Source organism: Protopterus annectens, chromosome 7.part1, assembly GCF_019279795.1.
Source record: "Protopterus annectens isolate FY-2018-M chromosome 7.part1, PAN1.0, whole genome shotgun sequence".
NCBI lineage: Eukaryota > Metazoa > Chordata > Ceratodontiformes > Protopteridae > Protopterus > Protopterus annectens.
In genome coordinates this window covers 5048424-5068423 of record NC_056740.1, presented here as the reverse complement: position 1 = coordinate 5068423, position 20000 = coordinate 5048424, and the positions used below count along the sequence as shown (strand labels likewise).

The following is a 20000-nucleotide window of genomic DNA, read 5'->3' as shown; positions in this document are numbered from 1 at the left end:
AAGTCCCCAGGCAAGAAGACCAAAGCCACTGTCATTCATTCAGCTTTGGGTGCAAGGTAAGCTGCTAATACAAAGCAACTGTACCACCAGCCTGCCCCAATAACTGAGCATTCTGACAGATACCTGTCTTAGCCAATCTATCAAGAATTTGCCATAGACTTTGTAGGTCCTGACCTCTCTCATACAGATATTAAACTTTTAGAGAAGCAGCAGGACAGAACAGCACTTGCCCAGGAAGCAGAAACAGCTGTGCTGTCAGTGACTTGAAGGGAATGTGTTAACCTCTACAGTGGCTATCTTGCATACGGGAAATGTACCCAGTATGGGTTATACTATGGGTACTTATGGGGATATTGCAGCTGGTATGTTATGTATATATGTCGGTTCTGTTAGATAGTTTCTACATTGGCTCAAACAGGGATGTTTGTTTTAGCCATTATACAATATGAACATTTTTTCTTATGCGTGTTTATTCAAAGACTTACCCTTACATTGAGATAGGGAGAAAGAGTTATGGTATACTTAGGTTATAAGGATATAGGGTCGACATCAGAGATTTATTGTCATGTGTACAATGGATGGAATGGTGTCCACTGCATGAAGTTTACTATCAGTTGGAAATTTAGCTTGGGATTTAATGTGTCAATGCATAGGTGCATGAAACATCGATTTCTTTATTATTATTATTTTTTTAATAGAGATGGCAATAAAGACTATTACATTAATTGTGGTTCCTGATGCTACCATGTGGAGAGTTGTGTTTGGAAGTACCCCCTATCATTGTTGAAAGTAACTGCAACATGGATGTTTTAAGTGGAGAAGTCTCACCAATCATAGGTTCATAGGTTAATAGGTTCATAGGTTCAAAGGTAGGTACTAGGCTATCGGCCCAAGGGCCTAAGTAAGCCTAGCCAACAAAGTTCCCTGGCTTACGCCATGCAAGAAAGTTAATTTCCTGTGCCCCTGTTGAGCAGAGCCACAGAAGTGATCCCTGGGGTGTATTTCCTATTTCCCATCCACTCATCAAGATTTTTCTTGAAGAGTGCTAATGAGGAACTTTGCTTGACATAGATGGGTAGCTTGTTCCAGAGTATAGGAAGTCTCTGGGACAGCAATCTATCCCTCCAGCATGTCCTGTTTATTGTGGTGACAAGGTTTAGATTCCTAGAGTGTGTAGCTCAGAGGGATTAGGATTTCTTTAGGTGTAGCGTGTCCAACAGCTCTGGGTTTGACATAGCTTTATATGTTAGGCAGATGCCTCCTCAGAGTAGGCGATATGCTACAGAGTAAAGCTGGAGTTTTTTGAGACGGTCAGTGTAGGGCATCTGTTTGATGCCAGTAATCCTCTTTGTGAGGTACTTCTGTGGCCTTTCCAGCTGCTGCAGATGTCTTGTGAGGTACATTCCAAAAGGGGCGTTGTACTCTATAATGGGTCTAATGAGTGTCGAGTAGAGGGGAACAATGACCTCTTTTTTCCTGGATGAGAACCCTTTTTTGATGAGGTGTGCCACGTAGAAGGATTTCCTGACTACTGTGGCGATGTGATTATCAAAGGAGAGACTACTGCCCACCTATGTCCCAAGGTCTCTTATCACACATTCGGCATTCAGTAGACTGCCGCCTATGTGGTAGTTCATGGGTACAGAGTTTTTACCAAAGGGGATGACAATGCACTTTTTGGCATTGAGCTTGAGGCTATGGCTCTGACACCAAGCATCTGTCTCAGTGATGCTCTTCTGTAGGATGTCCACATCATTTGGGGACTCAACTATGGCTCCTACTTTGCAGTCATCTGCGAACTTCGTTAGCCAGAGGCCTTCTGTGTTAGCCTGTACTTCAGAGAAGTAGATACCAAACAGGAGAGAATCAGTAACAGAAGTCTAATTACAGATTATTGTCTTGGGCTAGGTAGCATAAGGTTAGTGTGGTAACCTTACTGCCATCAATCAGTAATTTCATCATGTTAGGTGGCTCTATAATAGTTTCTGTCCAGGTCAGGGAGTCTTATGACTGCTAAATGTAGACAAATGAAATTCCTTACTTGGAATGTGAAGAATCTAAATCCTGTGATTAAATCAGCTTATATATATTTTATCATATCCAGAATTTGGAGGTCAAGTGGTGTATTTACAGGAATGTAAGTTGTCAAAGCAAAATACTTTAGCTAGATTGACTGTTTAGAATGGCTTGTCTGTGGGACTATATTGAAGCAGCCCTTCCCAGGGTGTCTTAACATTGTTTAGAAGCTCCCTAGGGTAGCAGAAGATCAACTGCAAAACTGACAACGGAGGACAATAGGTAGTGATAAGGGCCAGGGCATTCCAGGGAGAGATAACAGTGGGCAACTTTTATGGGCCCAATCTGAAGGAGCTAGTCCTTTTGTATCTTTTCTCATGGCAGTAATACACATGGGGGGAGCATATCTTTCAGTGTTACTTGGAGAAGATTTTAATGTGATGTTAGATTATAAGACAGACAAGATAGCAAAGACCAAGACTAGACTATTAAGGCACAGTGATAGAACAAGCAAATGGATTATGCACTTGTATCTGACAGATGTATGAAGACATATGCATTTGTGGAATTTGAAATTTATATTTTTTGCCCCTACAATGGGCTCTGAAAGAATACTACATTTCTTTCTGGTATGCTAGCAGCTGCTCAGTGAGGTTTGCCCTGCATACACCTTACTCTATCCACAGGATGGTTATATTGGAATACAGGAATAGAGCTTGGCCTCACCCCACCCCCTGTAAGGCAATGAATAGATCCATTGGTATTAAAAAAAACTCTGATTTATAGCACAGTTGGAAATAAGGACTCAGCAGCTTTTTCTCCAAGAGTCCATTGATCAATGTCAGGAACTGATGAGAAAATGGCAATATTAAAGCTTAATATGCTAGCCTTTGTCAATCATCTGAGGAAAAGAAGGGAGATGAGTAAACAACTGATCCTGAATAAATATAGGGAGCAATTAGCCAATATTACTGAATGATGCACACAATCCAAATGCAGAGATAGTTAGTTAGGTCAGGAGGTTTTAAAATTGAGAAGGGAAGCCTACTGGCCATTGTAAGACTACCTAACATGATCGACATTAGTTATGCTTTGCAGCAACAAAAAGTGGAAACATGTCAGAGAAATGTATTGGACAAGGCAGATATGGTCCCGGAAGGTATTGGTCTGTAGGCTACAGGAGCAGAGACAATAATATGCTATTTTGAAGTTGTGGGACAACCAGGGGAGAATGCAGAGGTCATCCTCTGGTGTGAATGAGTCTAATGCCCATTTTTACAGAAACTACCATACTAGGGGTGAATTTCCCTTGGTGCAGTGGTACAGTGAACTAAATCTAGTGACCTTATATTGTGGCCAAAGCTTGATGTTGAATCCCAGCATATGTTGGATGCCCCAGTAATGCTAGGGGATATAAACTGAGTTGGACACCAGACTTTGATGGTCTAAATGCTGAAATGTATAAGAGCATAGGAGATGAACTAACCCCCCCCCCCCCCACACACACACACACACACACACACACACACAAACACACAAACACACACACTGGAATTATTTAATGTCAGCAAAATGGCTGCAATTTTACCATGTCAAATGTTAATAGCAATATTATTAGCTTTCTTAAGGTGGAAAAATCTCTTGCAGCACTGAAAAATTATAGGTCGATCTCTTTGATGACTGTAGAAATCCAAATTCTGGCAAAGATTCTAGCCCTTAGACTAGGGAAAGCTATAAACAAACTAGTACGGGCACACATATCATGTTTTATCACTCAGAGGTACTGGATACCAGGGCTGCTCATAGGTTCAAAGGTTTATAGGTGTTTAGTAGGCTAACAACCACAAAGGCATTTTTAGGCCTAGCCATGCATCCCAAATCTCTGACAAGTTCTGATACCTTTGATAAGTGTAAGTATGGGCCTGGGAGATGAATAATTTACAGGTGTCCATTAGAGACATAGGTGCCAAACCAGAGATGAATTTCCAGTTTTCCATCCAGGTGTCCAAGTTGCACTTGAATTGGGTTAGGGAGGAACTCTGCTTCACATGGATGGGAAGCCTGTTCATAGATGGGGTAGTTGCTGGGATACATACCTATCTTTCCAGCAGGTCCTATTTATATCACAGGCAAGGTTTAAGTCTTTAGAATGGGTAATTCTGGTGTTGTTTGTTTTCCAGATTTGCAGGAGTTCCATCAGGGTGGGGTCTGACAATGCCATGTATGCCAGACATAGATTTTACCTCAAAAGCCTGTAGGGGACAAAATACAGAGATAGGGCCTTGAGGCCATCTGCATAGGACATATTACTTACGCCCTGTGTTCTTTTAGTGAGGAACCCCTGTGGACATTCCAATTGTTGGCTATGCCTGGTTAGGTACATACCAAAGGGGGCATTGTGCTCTGATAGGGCTGATGAATCCTGAATCCAGTGGAACAATGACTTCCTTGGACTTAGATGCTATACCTTTGCTTATAAGTTGTGCAGCATAGAATGATTTCCTCACCACTGTAGACACATGATGATCAAAGGCTAGATTACTATCTATGTGTGTCCTTAAGTCCCTAACTACTGGGTCAACTCTAAGGGGTGTGTTGTCAATATGATTGTTACCAGGGATGGATGACTTCCCAAAGGATACTATTATGCATTTCTTAGCATTTAGTTTTAGTCCATGGCTCTGACACCAGTTGTTTACTCAGACTTCTTTTCAATATGCAGCACACTGGTAAACAGAGTGACTTACTCACGGGTGCACTTATATGTTGCAATGGGATTTTATGTAGTTGGTCTTAAAATGATATGGTATTTTCAATAATTTTATGGGATGGTGCAAACTTCTGTATTCACAGCCATTGGCCTGGTTTGTTCCCAGCCATTCCAATTGCTTAGAGGATCTAGGCAAGGCTGCCCCCTTTCCTCATACCTCTTTGTAGTAGCAATCATAGCATTAAGCTTGGATATTAAACAGAACTGTCCATATTGGAACATTCCTACGAGGGGGGGCATATCTACACTGATGCTTAGTTTGTTTATAGTTGTGTGATGTGGCTGAGTAACTCATCAATGAATTTAACTGAAATAGTAGAGACATTTGACTCATTCAGGGTACTTTATAGGCCAGCAGTGAACTGGAATAAAACTGTGCTTTTTTCACTTAGGGATAAAGTCGCCCACTTAGGTTCATAGGTTCATAGGTTCATACTAGGCTATCTGCCCTAGGGCATTTATAAGCCTAGCCAGAATGTGTTTGGCTTTCGCCACCCATTTTAAATTTATTTTGCTATGCCCTTTTTCAAGGTTAGTATACTGTGCCTCTATCTAACAGTGACACAGAAGTGATACCCGGGGTAAACCTACGATCTCCCATCCACTCATCAAGATTCCTCTTGAAGAGAGTCAATGAGGGACTCTGCCTAACCTGGACTGGGATTTTATTCCAGAGTGAAGGGAGCCTCTGGGTTATGAATCTGTCCCTTCAGCATGTCCTATTTATTTCAGTGCTGAGGTTCAAGTCTCTCGAGCGCCAGAGCTCGATGGGATTTGGATTTTCTGAGGTGCAGCATGTCCATTAATTCCGGGTTGGACATGGCTTTATACGTCAGGCACAGATCGCCTCTGAACAGGCGGTATGCCACTGAGTAGAGCTGGAGTTTCTTTAACCGGGCAGCATATGGCATCTGTTTGAGCCCTTTGATCCTCTTGGTGAGGTACTTTTGGGGTCTTTCAAGTTGCTGCAGGTGTCTGGTAAGGTACATCCCAAAAGGGCATTGTACTCAATTATGGGTCTGATGAGGGATGAGTAAAGAGGCATGATGACCTCCCCTGATCTAGATGTGAATCCTTCATGATTAGGTGGGCTATATAAAATGTTTTTCTAACCACTTTGGCCACATGGTTGTCAAATGAGAGATTGCTATCAACTTGGGTCCCCAGGTCCCTAATTACTTCTTCTGTACTTAATGGATTTCCACCTATGTGGTAATTTGTGGGCACTTTGTTTTTGCCAAAGGGGATGACTATACACTTTTTGGCATTTAGCTTGAGGCCATGGCACTGGCACCAGTTGTCTGTTTCTATGAGGCCCTTTTGGAGGATGCTTGTGTCGGCTGGAGAGTCGATTATGGCACCCAGTTTGCAGTCATCTGCAAACTTGGTCAGCCACAGTCCTTCCGTGTTGGCCTGTACCTCCGAGAAATATATACCGAACAAGAGAGGTCCCAGGACTGAGCCTTGTGGGACACCACTTGTAACTGGTTTAGTCTGACATGGCTCCAGCAATTCTAACCATGTGGGTTCTATCCTTGAGCCAGTTTGCAATCCATCTAGTGACATAGGGGTTTATATTTAAGCTGGTGAGCTTATCTATAATGCCCGAGTGGGGTATTGTATCGAAGGCTTTTGCGAGGTCCAGGTAGGCTGTGTGGACCACCTTCCCCTCGTCAATGGCCTTGGTGACTGTTTCAAAGAAATCAACCAGGTTTAAGAGGCAGGATCTGCCCTTAACAAAGCCGAACTGGGTAGGATCCAGTGTTTGTAGGTCCCCAATATCTTTATTTATGAGGTCCATGATGATCCTTTCCATAGCTTTGCAGACCAAGCTAGTCAGGCTTATGGGGCGATAGTTTCCAGGATCTGTTGAGGCACCACCTTTATGGAGGGGTATGGGTCCCCCATCCCTAGTGGAGTAAAGATCCGGCCACTAAATAAATTCCCCCCATCCCATTAACCCCATGTGTATAAACTGTTTAGGAGTTAAATGTACACAGTCCCATACATACCTTGTGACTGAACTTTCGCATCACTTCAGTGATACCCAAGCCATTAATTTCAAGGCTGTGTTTTAGGGTTTCCAACAAAAAAATCAGCTGATGGGCTATGCTATAGCTTCCCCTTATTGCTGAGATTGCTGCAGTACATATGAACCTTTTGCAAAAGTTTCTTTTTGTAGCTAGGTTCCTGGCAAACTGCAGAAACCACTGATGAGTTATATCTGGGAAAACAAACATTCAAAGTTATTGAGAAAGAAATTAATGGCACCTAGTAAATATGGTGGGTTGGGGATACCAGATCTCCTGAACTATGCCCAGGCAGCTGACCTGGTACATTTCATAAAGAGAAGATCTAGACCCACACCAATTTGGGTTACTTCCTGAGTTTAACCTTACTCTACTAGGAATGGCCAGACAGACTGAAAAATGGAAAACCTGTGATGTGGGAGGCATGGATAATAAACTGTTTAGACTGTTGGCTAAGTGCAAGCTATGCCATTCTACTGAGTCCAAATAGAATAGGAAATGGGAAAATAAAAAAAAAATGTGTATCAAGGGTATTCTGATTTTCTGGGTTAATGGGATGGGGGGAATTTATTTAGTGGCCGGATCTTTACTCCACTAGGGATGGGGGACCCATACCCCTTATTGTATGTAAACAAGAGATGCCAAGACATGGACATTAAATGGTAGCAATATTTACAAATTATCAGCCTAGCCTAGGGCATATCTCATGAGCCAGAAGTAATGGAAGGGCTACTGGGGAGGGATTCAGGGCAATGTAGGTGCTAAATTACATTTATTGTCTGTTTTATACAAAATGCTGGATGATTATGGTTCTACAGTGTTTGAGGGTAATAGACTACACTGGGAAGCGACCTTATATTCCCAAATCGAACCCAAAAACCAGTTCAGAACTTCAGTTATGGGTTGTAATTGGTGGTTAATGCACGCTGTTTACTTGTCACATTTTAATAAAATACATTTTTGGCACCTTACACCACTGCAGTTGTACCAAAAAGGCAAAGGAGAAGGGCTGTGTGTTGGGTTGTGGGGCAGCTGAGGGTGACTACCTCCACATGCTTTGGTCTTGTCCTGTAGTGTTGGACATTTGGTGTCAAGCTTACATGGCCACTTCCCTGCTATTACGAAACCAATCCCATTTTATAGGATCTCCAATTCTATATACTAGGACTGTTTTCACAGGACCTCATATTAACAGCCACTGAATAGGAATTGCTACTCCAGGTATTGTTCACATTACCGGCCATTATTTTTCATTACTTGAAAGGACTTACTAAGGGCATCACCAAAAATCCTCACTGTTATTGTAGTAGACTTTGCAATGCTGTCCAAACTGCCCTTGACTATTGACTACTAAATGAATACTACTCAGTTTTCTATATGTATAGATTCATAGTTTCATAGGTAAGCACAGAATTATTAAACCTGATGTTTGTAAAAAAATCCTTGAATACAATGTAACTGTGTAATATAAGATAAAATACTGCAACAGGTAAACCTGATTTAATAGCAGTAAAATATACATACCCTGTCCTATGCTTAATTAAACATTGCAACAAGTGAACCTGGCTTAATAGTACTTAAATAAACATATGCTGACTCATGTTTAATCAAATGTCATGACAGGTAGACCTGATTTAACACTACTGTATATTGCAAACCCTGTCCCATGTTTATTCAAATGTTGCAACAGGTAGACTTGAGTTAATAGTACTTTATAGGGGTCTATATCATATATTCGAAATTCAAAAATATCGAACACCATATGTTCGAACTTGGAATTTCGAATATTGAAAACATTGAATGCTCAGAATAGCAATTTTTTTTCCCTGGGAAAAAATTTGCTATTCTGAGCATTCAATGCTTTCAATATTCTGAGAAACATACACACAACACAAGCGCACCAAAATAAATAAACAACACACATACAGTTAACAAAACTAAACCACACACTAAACCATACATACATTACTAACTATGCACTTACCTTAACCCACACCCTAACCCTAAGGTCCGTAACTATTGCGCACATACCCTACGAAACTATACACAAACAAAGAAATTAATACACACATACAGTTAACAAAACCAAACCCTACACTACACCATACATACATTACTAACTATCCACTTACCTTAACCCGCACCCTAACCCTAAGGTCCATAACTCTTGCACCACAGTGGAGGAAATAACGAAGCCACGGAACGGCCCACCTAAATCTTGCCCTAGGTAAGATTTCGATGTTCTGGGGCTTCGCTATTTTCATCATTCGATGTTGTGGGTTCGATGTTTTAACGTTCGACGTTTTACTTCTTCGAAGTTTTGATATAGACCCCTTTATAGTACATACCTTGTCCCATGCTTAATCAAACATTATGTAACAGGTAAACCTGACTTAATAGTACTATATATGACAGTAGATACTGTTCTTAAGCAATGTGCACCATGAAGTAAGGCTGGTACACCAGAGAACAGAGTAGTAAAGACCTATGTGATTCGTAGACGAAGGTACACAATGGGGTATGACATTCAGGTCTATATTAGAACATCGAATTCTTGAAACTTCGAATGTTCTAATATCGACCCCTAGTCAGCAAATGCTGAAAATATCAAAGCTGCAGAACACCAGATTTTTTCCTAGGGAAAGAATTCAGTTGGCCATTTCTGTCGCTTTGCTATTTTCAGCACTGTGGTGGAAAGTTACGGGTCGGGTTCAGGTAAGTGTGCAATTGTGTGGACGTGAGGGTTAGGGTGCGGGTTAGGTGAGTTAGGGTTAGGGAGCAGGTCAGGTAAGTGTGCGATTGTGACGGACGTTAGGGTTAGGGCGGGGTAAGTGAGTTAGGGTTAGGGCATGGGTGAGGTGAGTGTGCAATAGTGACAGACCTTAGGGTTAGGGTTTGGGTTAAGGTAAGTAGATAGATAGTAGTGTATGTACAGTTCAGTGTAGGGTTAGATGTAGGATTTTAAGTGTATGTGTGTGGATTGCTGTTTTTTTGGTGTGCTTGTGTTGTGTGTATGTGTTTCGGAACAGCAAATTTTTTCCCTGGGAAATAATTCGCTGTTCTGCATGTTCGCTATTTTAAGCATTCGCTGAATAGGGGTCGATATTAGAACAATTGAAGTTTTAAGACTTCAGTGTTCTAATATAGACCCATGACATTCTATGTGGATTATTCCAAAATATTAGTACTGCATGCATGGAATACACAGGCACATGGCCTACCCTAGATCATAAGCATTTCACAAACACAACACAATCTCTGCATAGGTTGGCTCTAATGATTTAACTTTCAGGACTCTAACTGAATACATGCTGATGAGTCAGCACAGTGATATCCCTACCCTCCTGATATATTGCTTAATATATCCCATGACAAACTCTTAGAAAATGTGTGAAAGAATAAATAGTTAGAACCAAAACCCACATTTGCTGTCAACCAGTTCCAAGTGTTTTAATTGAACTGGAACTTCATCAGAGGTGTAAACAGCTGTGTTTCCTGTGACTTAAATAGTAAATAACAGGTGTGGTGGCAACAATAGTTACCCATTCAACAGTCAATAAAATCCTTTCACGAAAAACACATAAATCAAAGAAATGTAAAAATATATTTCATATAACCCTTCCCGAAACAGATACATGTAAACACTTTGAAATACTAAGTATTGAAAAAAGTAAATTATAAAAAACAATGATCAATATGTTCTATAAAAACATTATTATTATAAAAATAATTTTATATTCAATCTGATTTTAAAATTAATACACTGCTAATGGATGATTTCTCATTAATAGCCAGGAACTGTTTAGCATTCTGTAATAGCTGTCAGTGCAACTCCCTTGACTCCAAATAAGCTTCTTATTTTCTGCATCAATCATTTTCAGGAACTTTTTCAAAGATATAATACAAAAGTTTCTCAAGGTCCAAACAATTTTTAGAGCACTTACTAAGGGTATTATTGTCATTCTGTCTTCTAATCACATATAAGTATTGGTATATTCTTGTTTTGAGGGCAAGCACTGATTTCCCTACAGGCATAATTTTAGTGCTACAGTAAAAAAGAAAAGAAAATTAATTTGTACAGTAGGAAAAACCCTACCAGCAAAGGAGCTCCCCATGGTGCTGGCAAGATTACTAACAAAACCACAGCTTTTCCTAGTCCATCACAGTGATATACTGTCAACTTCCCACCAGTGAGAACTATAACAACACCACATTTCCACATTGCCATAATATGGTAATGACCTTAGCTCCACCATCATGCCAAATCATGGAAACTATAACAACACCACATTCCCACATTGCCATAATATGGTAATGACCTTAGTTCCACCATCATGCCGAATCATGGAAACTATTCACGAGTGCATAGATCGTGCTATCCCGAACAGAATCAAGACGCTATCCTCCAAAAAAAGGAAGCCAATCTGGTGGTCCCCTGCCATAAACAAACTCTACAACAGAAGGAAGAAACTGTTGCAAAAGAGAGTAAAATCCCATGAGTGGAGGTGCTCCCTGGTCAGCCTCAGTAAGAAGCTAAGATCCCTTATAAGATCCTTCAAAGCTAGCTATGAAGACAAAATCTCCACTGATTCTAAGGACAACCACAAAGCATTCTATAGCTATGTCAGGAATCCCAATGGCAACACCCAGATCTGCTCTGAGCTACAGCACAATGGCACGAAAATTACAGAACCAACTGATATTGCCAACATCCTGGCAGATAGGTTCAGTGCTAATGTTACCCCCTTTCACACCCCTAAAGGGCCCATATCTATAAAGGAAGAATGCGGAGTCCCTGTAATCACAACTATGCAGGTAAAAACTGCACTCGCTAAAGCCAAAAACACAGCATCCATGGGACTGGACAACATCCCAGGCAACGTTTTACACAAACTTCAGAACAAACTGGCTCCCCACCTAAGCACCATGTTCAATCATAGCCTCACATCAGGCTTTGTGCCCACTGAATGGTGCACAGCAACAGTTATCCCACTCCACAAAGGGGGAGCCACCACTGATTCTGGGAACTATCGCCCTATTAGCCTGACTAGCCTGGTCTGTAAGGCCATGGAACATATCATCATGGAACTCATAAGCAAGGACATTGGTAACCTCCAAACTCTGGACCCCACCCAGTTTGGGTTTGAGAAAGGCAGACCATGCCTCCTGAACCTGATCGACTTCTTTGAGGCAGTCACCAAAGCTGCAGACGAGGGTAAGGTGGTTCACACAACCTATCTTGACCTTGCCAAAGCTTTCAACACCATCCCCCATTCTGGAATTATAGATAACCTCACTAAACTAGGTATAAATCCTTATGTCACAAGATGGGTTGCTAACTGGCTCACTGACAGAACCCACACTGTAAAAGTTGCAGACTCCAAATGTGACTTCAAACCAGTGACAAGTGGAGTACCACAGGGTTTAGTCTTGGGACCTCTCCTGTTTGGTATCTACTTCTCTGACATACAGGCTAATACAGAAGGCCTTTGGCTAATGAAGTTTGCAGATGACTGCAAACAGGAGCAATAGTCGAGTCCCCAAATGATGTGGACACCCTACAGAAGGGCCTCACTGAGACAGATGCCTGGTGTCAGAGCCATGGCCTCAAGCTCAATGCCAAAAAGTGTATTGTCATCCCCTTTGTTAAAAACTCTGTACCCATGAACTACCACATAGGCGGCAGTCTACTTAATGCCGAATGTGTTATAAGAGACCTTGGGACCCAGGTGGACAGTAGTCTCTCCTTTGATAATCACATCGCCACAGTAGTCAGGAAATCCTTCTATGTGGCACACCTCATCACAAAAGGGATTTCATCCAGGAAAAAAGAGGCCATTGTTCCCCTCTACTCGACACTCATTAGACCCATTATAGAGTACAATGCCACTTTTGGAATGTACCTCACAAGACATCTGCAGCAGCTGGAAAGGCCACAGAAGTAGCTCACAAAGAGGATTACTGGCCTCAAACAGATTCCCGACACTGACCATTTAAAAAAACTCCAGCTTTACTCCGTAGCATATCGCCTACTCCGAGGTGATCTCTGCCTAACATATAAAGCGATGTCAAACCCAGAGCTGTTGGACATGCTGCACCTAAAGAAATTCCAATCCCTCCGAGCTATATGCTCTAGGGACCTAAACCTTGATACCACAATAGACAGGACATGCTGGAGGAATAGATTCCTGTCCCAGAGACTTCCCATACTCTGGAACAAGCTACCCATCTATGTCAAGCAAAGTTCCTCATTAGCACTCTTCAAGAAAAATCTTGATGAGTGGATGGGAAATAGGAAATACACCTCGAGGATTACTTCTGTGGCTCTGCTCAACAGGGGCACAGGAAAATAACTTTCTTTTGTGGTATAAGCCAGGGAACCTTGTTGGCTAGGCTGACTTAGGCCCTTGGGCCAATAGCCTAGTACCTACCTATGAACCTATGAACCTATGAATCACTCTTAGACATGTGCTAGAGCATGGTGCAACTGAGGGAAGCAACTTATTAATCTAAAACATACCAATAAGTTATTTCATAAGGTATATTATATATTTTACCTTATACATTGCTGTTCCTGTTTGTGTAATATAGCTGCAAAGTAACTACTTTGTAAGGTATATCTTTATACCTTCCTAAGTTGTTATTGTCTGCATTACATAGCTAACAAGTATCTTATAAGTAAGGTATAGTATACCTTTATACATTACTGAGCTGCTGTTCTGTTTATTACATAGCTACTAAGTAGCTACTTAATAAGGTATAGCTACTTATTAAGGTATACTATACCTCTATACCTTGCTACATTTCTGTTCACAGCTTTGCTACATAGTGCTTCCCCTGTCAGGAGTACAACATGATAAACTGTGTACACCTGTTCACCATCTACAGAGGCCAATCAGCTGCCATACATTTCTCATCATTACGATGGTTTATGTCTATGAATTATGGTAATGAAAGGGCACAAACTAAACAAAGCATGCAACTTGCATTTATGCACATATGGACTATGATTAAAAATTCCCCAGTCTGAATTTAATCAAAGTAAATTGTTAAAAATATATTCTATAAATAGAATTCAGGAGTAAACTTATAAGAAACTATATGACTAGTTTAAATAGGTTCATAGCTTGGTACGAAGCTATCGGCCCTATGGACAATACAAGCCTAGCCATAACAATTCCCTAATAAAACCATTATCAAGAGAACAAAACAACAAATAAATAGGTCACAAAGAAAAAAAAAACATAGGCAAAAGTATCAAAAGACCCTGACAGATCAGAGATTTTACTAATACTTTAAACAGCCTTTGAAGAATTTAAAGGCATTATTAAGAGAATACAATAAGTGAAAGTGAGTTAGGTCCTAAATCAAAAATAAAGTTTACTTTACCATTTTTGGCTAACTATAATGTAAACCTGAGTGTTTCCAAAGAAAACCAAAATGTCCACTTAAATTTACAAGTTAGTACTTAGGCTGTTAGTGCCTGTTATTACAAATATTTTAAAGCATTCTTGATTCTTGAAATACACAGGAGCAAATAAGTCATTGGTGGGCCAGAGTAGAGAAGCCTTATTTAGACCATTTCCCATCTCAGTAAACCTTTCTGATTCACAGACCAGTCTCCAGTTAATGTTTTCCTCTCATGGGATCCACATCTATTTATTCTCCATAGAAATGTTGACGGCTCTTGATTTACTGTGTTCTTAAAGAGACAGTATTATTTGTTGCTACCTTGACGTGCCCACTCACTCTCTTAGGAATTGAATCAGAATCCTAGTGTGGGATCTAGATGACTTTACTGAAATGACAACATCGAACCATTTAATTACAGATCACACTACCAAATTTTTTAACAGAGTAAGTATGCACTTGGCCAACATGGAACAAGGAAACACCCCCCAACTAAATATACCAACTCTGGGATCACACTGTGTTTGCATTAACAATGCACCACAGCATATGCAAATTTCCAACAAAGGCATCTTCATAAATAAGTCTTCTTGCAGCTTGTCAATACCCAACAGCTGAAATAGAGATATTTATTATCCCAACATAATTATTTATAACTGTGCTTCCATTTTTGTTTGAGCAGATTCATCAGTTACAATCTCTACCCAAACTAGCTGATCCTTTAAATTTTACTCAAACAATAGTCTATTGTGTAGTCAAGTTAACAATAGTAGGAAATTGCTTTATAAAAAGGTTTCCCTTACCTTCCACATATCTTGGCTGTACCTAAACAGGCATTCATAATAGAGCAGGATTGTCACCCCACTGTGTATAATTACCTCAAATTATCTTCATGAGTAATATTACTGCATGCCCTTAAAATGAATACTGCTATAATAAAAGTCCCCCCTCCCCACAATCTGCTACTCTTCAGAAGAATCTGGGTGCAAGTTCTGAATATTTATGCTATTTATTTTACTGTGTTGTTTACCATTTTTTATCTTGACAAATCTGCAGGTAAGGGGCAAAGCTTGAATTGTTTTAGCAAATACGTCTGTAACAGTACAAGCCACTTTTTGTGCTGTTGTTTTCATTATGTTTATTTGCCTCCTGCTCATCCATATTTTTGGTGTTTTATATTTTAGGTAACTTTTTAATCAGTGCTGAATGCTGTTTTGTTTTGTTCCAAGAAGTGGTCCTGTGAACCAAAGTTCAAAGTCAGAATGAGCATAAGTACCAGGCTACAAACTATAAATAATGGGATTAGTATAATAAATGTGATAGAACTACATGAATCCTTTTTTGAGTGTTACTTTTGTACTACAGCAGTTTATGGAACAGAAAAACATATCCACCTGAGCTTTTCATTTTTTCCATCTTTTCAGGTGTCTGGTGCAATCTCTGCACTTGTTATTTTAATAGTCCTTTTGAAGATTGGAGAACTGTTTCAGCAACTGCCTAAGGTAATCAGAGCTACTTTAAGAGTGAAACACTTTGGGTACAATTCCTTTTCTTCTACTGTCAGAAAATGCTTATGTCAGAATAATTAATGCAAAAGTGTTCCCTGAGTTTTCAGAAAGCAGGAAAGGAATGTCACTGGAAAAGTATTTTTGCTGTTGACTATATGAAATAGGTCATATACTACCTGTAGTTAGATGGATGTGATATAGCATCAAGGGCTTCTTGGAAATGCAAGCTATTAATAGTCATTAACATATCTCATTCAAAGGACAATATTCCAAACACTTTTATAAAAGCTTGGTGCTTGAGAGTGTGACTGTCACTCCATTCTCCTGTTTCAACACAATGTCATATTAGTTTTGTCAGCATAACGTTGTGAGTACAAAGTAGTGGAGGATGCATTTTTTTATTTTTATTTTACATTTGTTGACCGGGCTAGTCTGGCTGGATACATGTCCATTTTCAGCAGAGGCCCGAGGAGAAAAGCTCCACTATATACTAGAAGGTAACATAAAAATAGTACAACGGGATGCAAAATTATAGGCATGACAAGAAAATTAGTCCAATTTAGCATAGTAATGGTACTAAAGCAATTTGACAATAACTATAATTAGCAAAACTTAAACGAAACTATAATTAGCAAACTTAACAAAGCTATAGCTATAACATAGAGTGATGATTTATGTTTGCAAATTCTTTGCTGTAGTAGGAATAGTACAGCCATAAAAGAAAGAAAGTAGTAAATTACATAAGTACAGTTATTGCTGCCTGTACAGGAATAATATCAGACATGAGCCCAAAGGGCGAGTACATTACAGTTGCCATGGATTTATAGGTTCATAGGTTCATTGGTAGGTACTAGGCTATCGGCCCAAGGGCCTACGTAAGCCTAGCCAGCAAGGTTCCCTGGCTTACGCCACCCAAGAAAGTTATTTTCCTGTGCCACTGTCGAGCAGAGACACAGAAGTGATCCCCAGGGTGTATTTCCTATTTCCCATCAACTCATCAAGATTTTTCTTGAAGAGTGCTAATGAAGAACTTTGCTTGGCATAGATGGGTAGCATGTTCCAGAGTATGGGAAGTCTCTGGGACAGGAATCTATCCCTCCAGCATGTCCTGTTTATTGTGGTGACAAGGTTTAGGTCCCTAGAGCATGTAGCTCGGAGGGATTGGGATTTTTTTAGGTGTAGCATGTCGAACAGCTCCTGGTTTGACATAGCTTTATATGTTAGGTAGAGATCACCTCGGAGTAGGTGATATGCTACGGAGTAAAGCTGGAGTTTTTTGAGGCAGTCAGTGTAGGGCATTTGTTTGAGGCCAGTAATCCTCTTTGTGAGGTACTTCTGTGGCCTTTCCAGTTGCTGCAGATGTCTTGTGAGGTACATTCCAAAAGGGGCGTTGTACTCTATAATGGGTCTAATGAGTGTCAAGTAGAGGGGAACAATGACCTCTTTTTTCCTGGATGAGAACCCTTTTATGATGAGGTGTGCCATGTAGAAGGACTTCCTGACTACTGTGGCGATGTGACTGTCAAAGAAGAGACTACTGTCCACCTGGGTCCCAAGGTCTCTTATCACACATACAGTGTTAAGTAGATTGCTGCCTATGTGGTAGTTCATGGGTACAGAGTTTTTACCAAAGGGAATGACACTGTATTTTTTGGCATTGAGCTTGAGGCCATGGCTCTGACACCAGGCATCTGTCTCAGTGAGGCCCTTCTGTAGGATGTCCACATCATTTTGGGACTTGACTATGGCTCCTGGTTTGCAGTTATCTGTGAACTTCATTAGCCAGAGGCCTTCTGTGTTAGCCTGTACTTCAAATAAGTAGATACCAAACAGAAGAGGTCCCAGGACGGAACCCTGTGGTACTCCACTTGTCACTGCATTGAGGTCAGATTTGGAGTCTGCAACTTTTACAGTGTGGGTTCTGTCAGTGAGCTAGTTGGCACCCCATCTTGTGACATAGGGATTTATACCTAGTTTAGTGAGTTTAACTATAATTCCAGAATAGGGGATGGTGTTGAAAACCTTGGCAAGGTCAAGATAGGCTGTGTGAACCACCTTACCCTCATCTATGGCTTTGCTGACTGCCTCAAAGAAGTCGATCAGGTTCAGGAGGCATGATCTGCCTTTCACAAACCCGAAATGGGTGGGATCCAGAGTTTGGAGGTTACCAATGTCTTTGTTTATGAGTTCCATGATGATATGTTCCATGGCCTTGCAGACCAGGCTCGTCAAGCTAATAGGTCGATAGTTCCCGGGATCAGTGGTGGCTCCCCCTTTGTGGAGTGGGATAACTGTTCCTGTGTGCCATTCAGTGGGCACAAAGCCTGATGTGAGGCTATTATTGAACATGGTGCTTAAGTGGCGAGCCAGTTCGTTCTGAAGTTCATGTAAAATGCAGCCTGGGATGTTGTCCAGTCCCATGGATGCTGTGTTTTTGGCTTTAGAGAGTGCAGCTTTTACCTGCATAGTTGTGATTACAGGGACTCTGCATTCTTCCTGTATAGATATGGGCCCTTTAGGGAGTGAGAGGGGGGTTAAGGTTAGCACTGAACCTATCTGCCAGGATGTTGGCAATATCAGTTGGTTCTGTAATTTTTGTGCCTTTGTGCTGTAACTCAGAGCAGATCTGGGTGTTGCCATCGAGAGTCTTGACATTGCTATAGAATGCTTTGTGGTTGTCCTTGGAATTAGTGGCGATTTTGTTTTCGTAGCTAGCTTTGGAGGATCTTATAAGGGATCTCAGCTTCTTACTGAGGCTGACCAGGGAGCTCCTCCACTCATGGGATTTTACTTTCTTTTGCAACAGTTTCTTCCTTCTGTTGTACAGTTTGTTTATGGCAGGGGACCACCAGATAGGCTTGCTTTTTTTGGAGGATAGCATCTTGGTTCTGTTTGGGATAGCATGATCCATGCACTCATGTAAGTGCTTATAGAGTGCATTTGTGTAGAATTCAGCAGTTGTAACTGTATTGTCCATCTGCATGGGTGTCATGAAGTAGTATCTGTAACATGCATACCCAAAATGTGCCTTAATGCATGTTCTAAATGGGCATTTGTATTTTTTGCATTTAGTCATTTATGCATGATAATTACATGTTTTGATGTGTTTTGAAACGTAAAATTGTTCCTTAGCCTATTTTAACTAACTGATCACTGCAGGGCTACAACATTTTAACTATATAGAACTTTAGTGACATTTGGAAGATAATCATATAAATGATGCTTTTGTCAAACTGTTGTCTGCTGTGCTGTTATACAATTCTATTTGTAGACATGTACAAAAACTATACAGCACCTTATTATTAATTCTTTACGTACTATTAACTTGCTTAGATAGTCAATAATTTAGATTTAGCCTAAAATCATCCATTTTTAGCATAACATGAAGTTCAGTTATGTGAAGTAACCCCAGAAGCAGTAGAGTTATGGGTAATAGGAAAATTGCTACAAGTAATTGTATATGATTTGGAGTATAACAGTGAGTGAATCTCAGCCTTTCAGACAGGTATTTTTTTAATATTTTTCAGGCATGGTATTATGTTAGTGTGTAGGTCAGCTATTAAAAATCACCACACAGGGTTCCATGTTTTATATTATAACTCAGCAAAAGACATACACTGCACCAATAAATGCTTCTATCATAGGCTAAAGAGGACAGAAGGAAGACAAGACAAATTCGGCTTAATTTTACTGATTTCTTATGACTTGCCATATCCTCCCTTTCTGATTATACTAAGGTTTAAGTATATTTGTTATAGTATTATTTCATTTTTGATATGCCTTGATTATGTCTTGTTTTAAATATGAGAAAAGTATTTCTAGCGAAGTAGGTCAAAAACATTGTCGCAATTGCTCGATTTAAAATATTTTCTGACATTTAAATTTACTCTGACAATGATCTACATGCAGTTTTTGTCCAGCCTGTATTCCTGAGTGCTGCAGGTGAATGAGTCCAAATGAGGAGACATATATATCAGTGTCGCAGTGCTTCACAAGAATGCAGACAACCATGCCTACCATTTAGTTTTTCTGCCATTTAATTGCACTGCCTTTTGCTGATAGGTTGTCCGCATTCTTACTGTATAAACAAATGTATGTATATATTTCTTGTACATATTGATATTCATTTATTCTGATGAAATTCTGTTTATAATAAAGGATTGAAAGTGCTTAATTCATAACACATCTGCCTTTGAGTCATTTTTTTCTTTGTTGATTTGGAAGAGTTATATAAGTATTTTTCCTTGTTAGCGCTTCTTTGTTTTT

General features: G+C 40.2%; 1 protein-coding gene across 1 annotated transcript in view; it reads left to right on the top strand.

Annotated features, from left to right (window-relative positions):
• The window catches only part of LOC122807522 (solute carrier family 26 member 6-like), a 516873-nt gene that overhangs the window by 243678 nt on the left and 253195 nt on the right, over positions 1–20000 (top strand). Inside the window, exon 10 of the mRNA XM_044078447.1 lies at positions 15651–15728. Coding sequence (XP_043934382.1) covers positions 15651–15728 — 78 coding nt within the window. The remainder of the gene's footprint in view (positions 1–15650; positions 15729–20000) is intronic.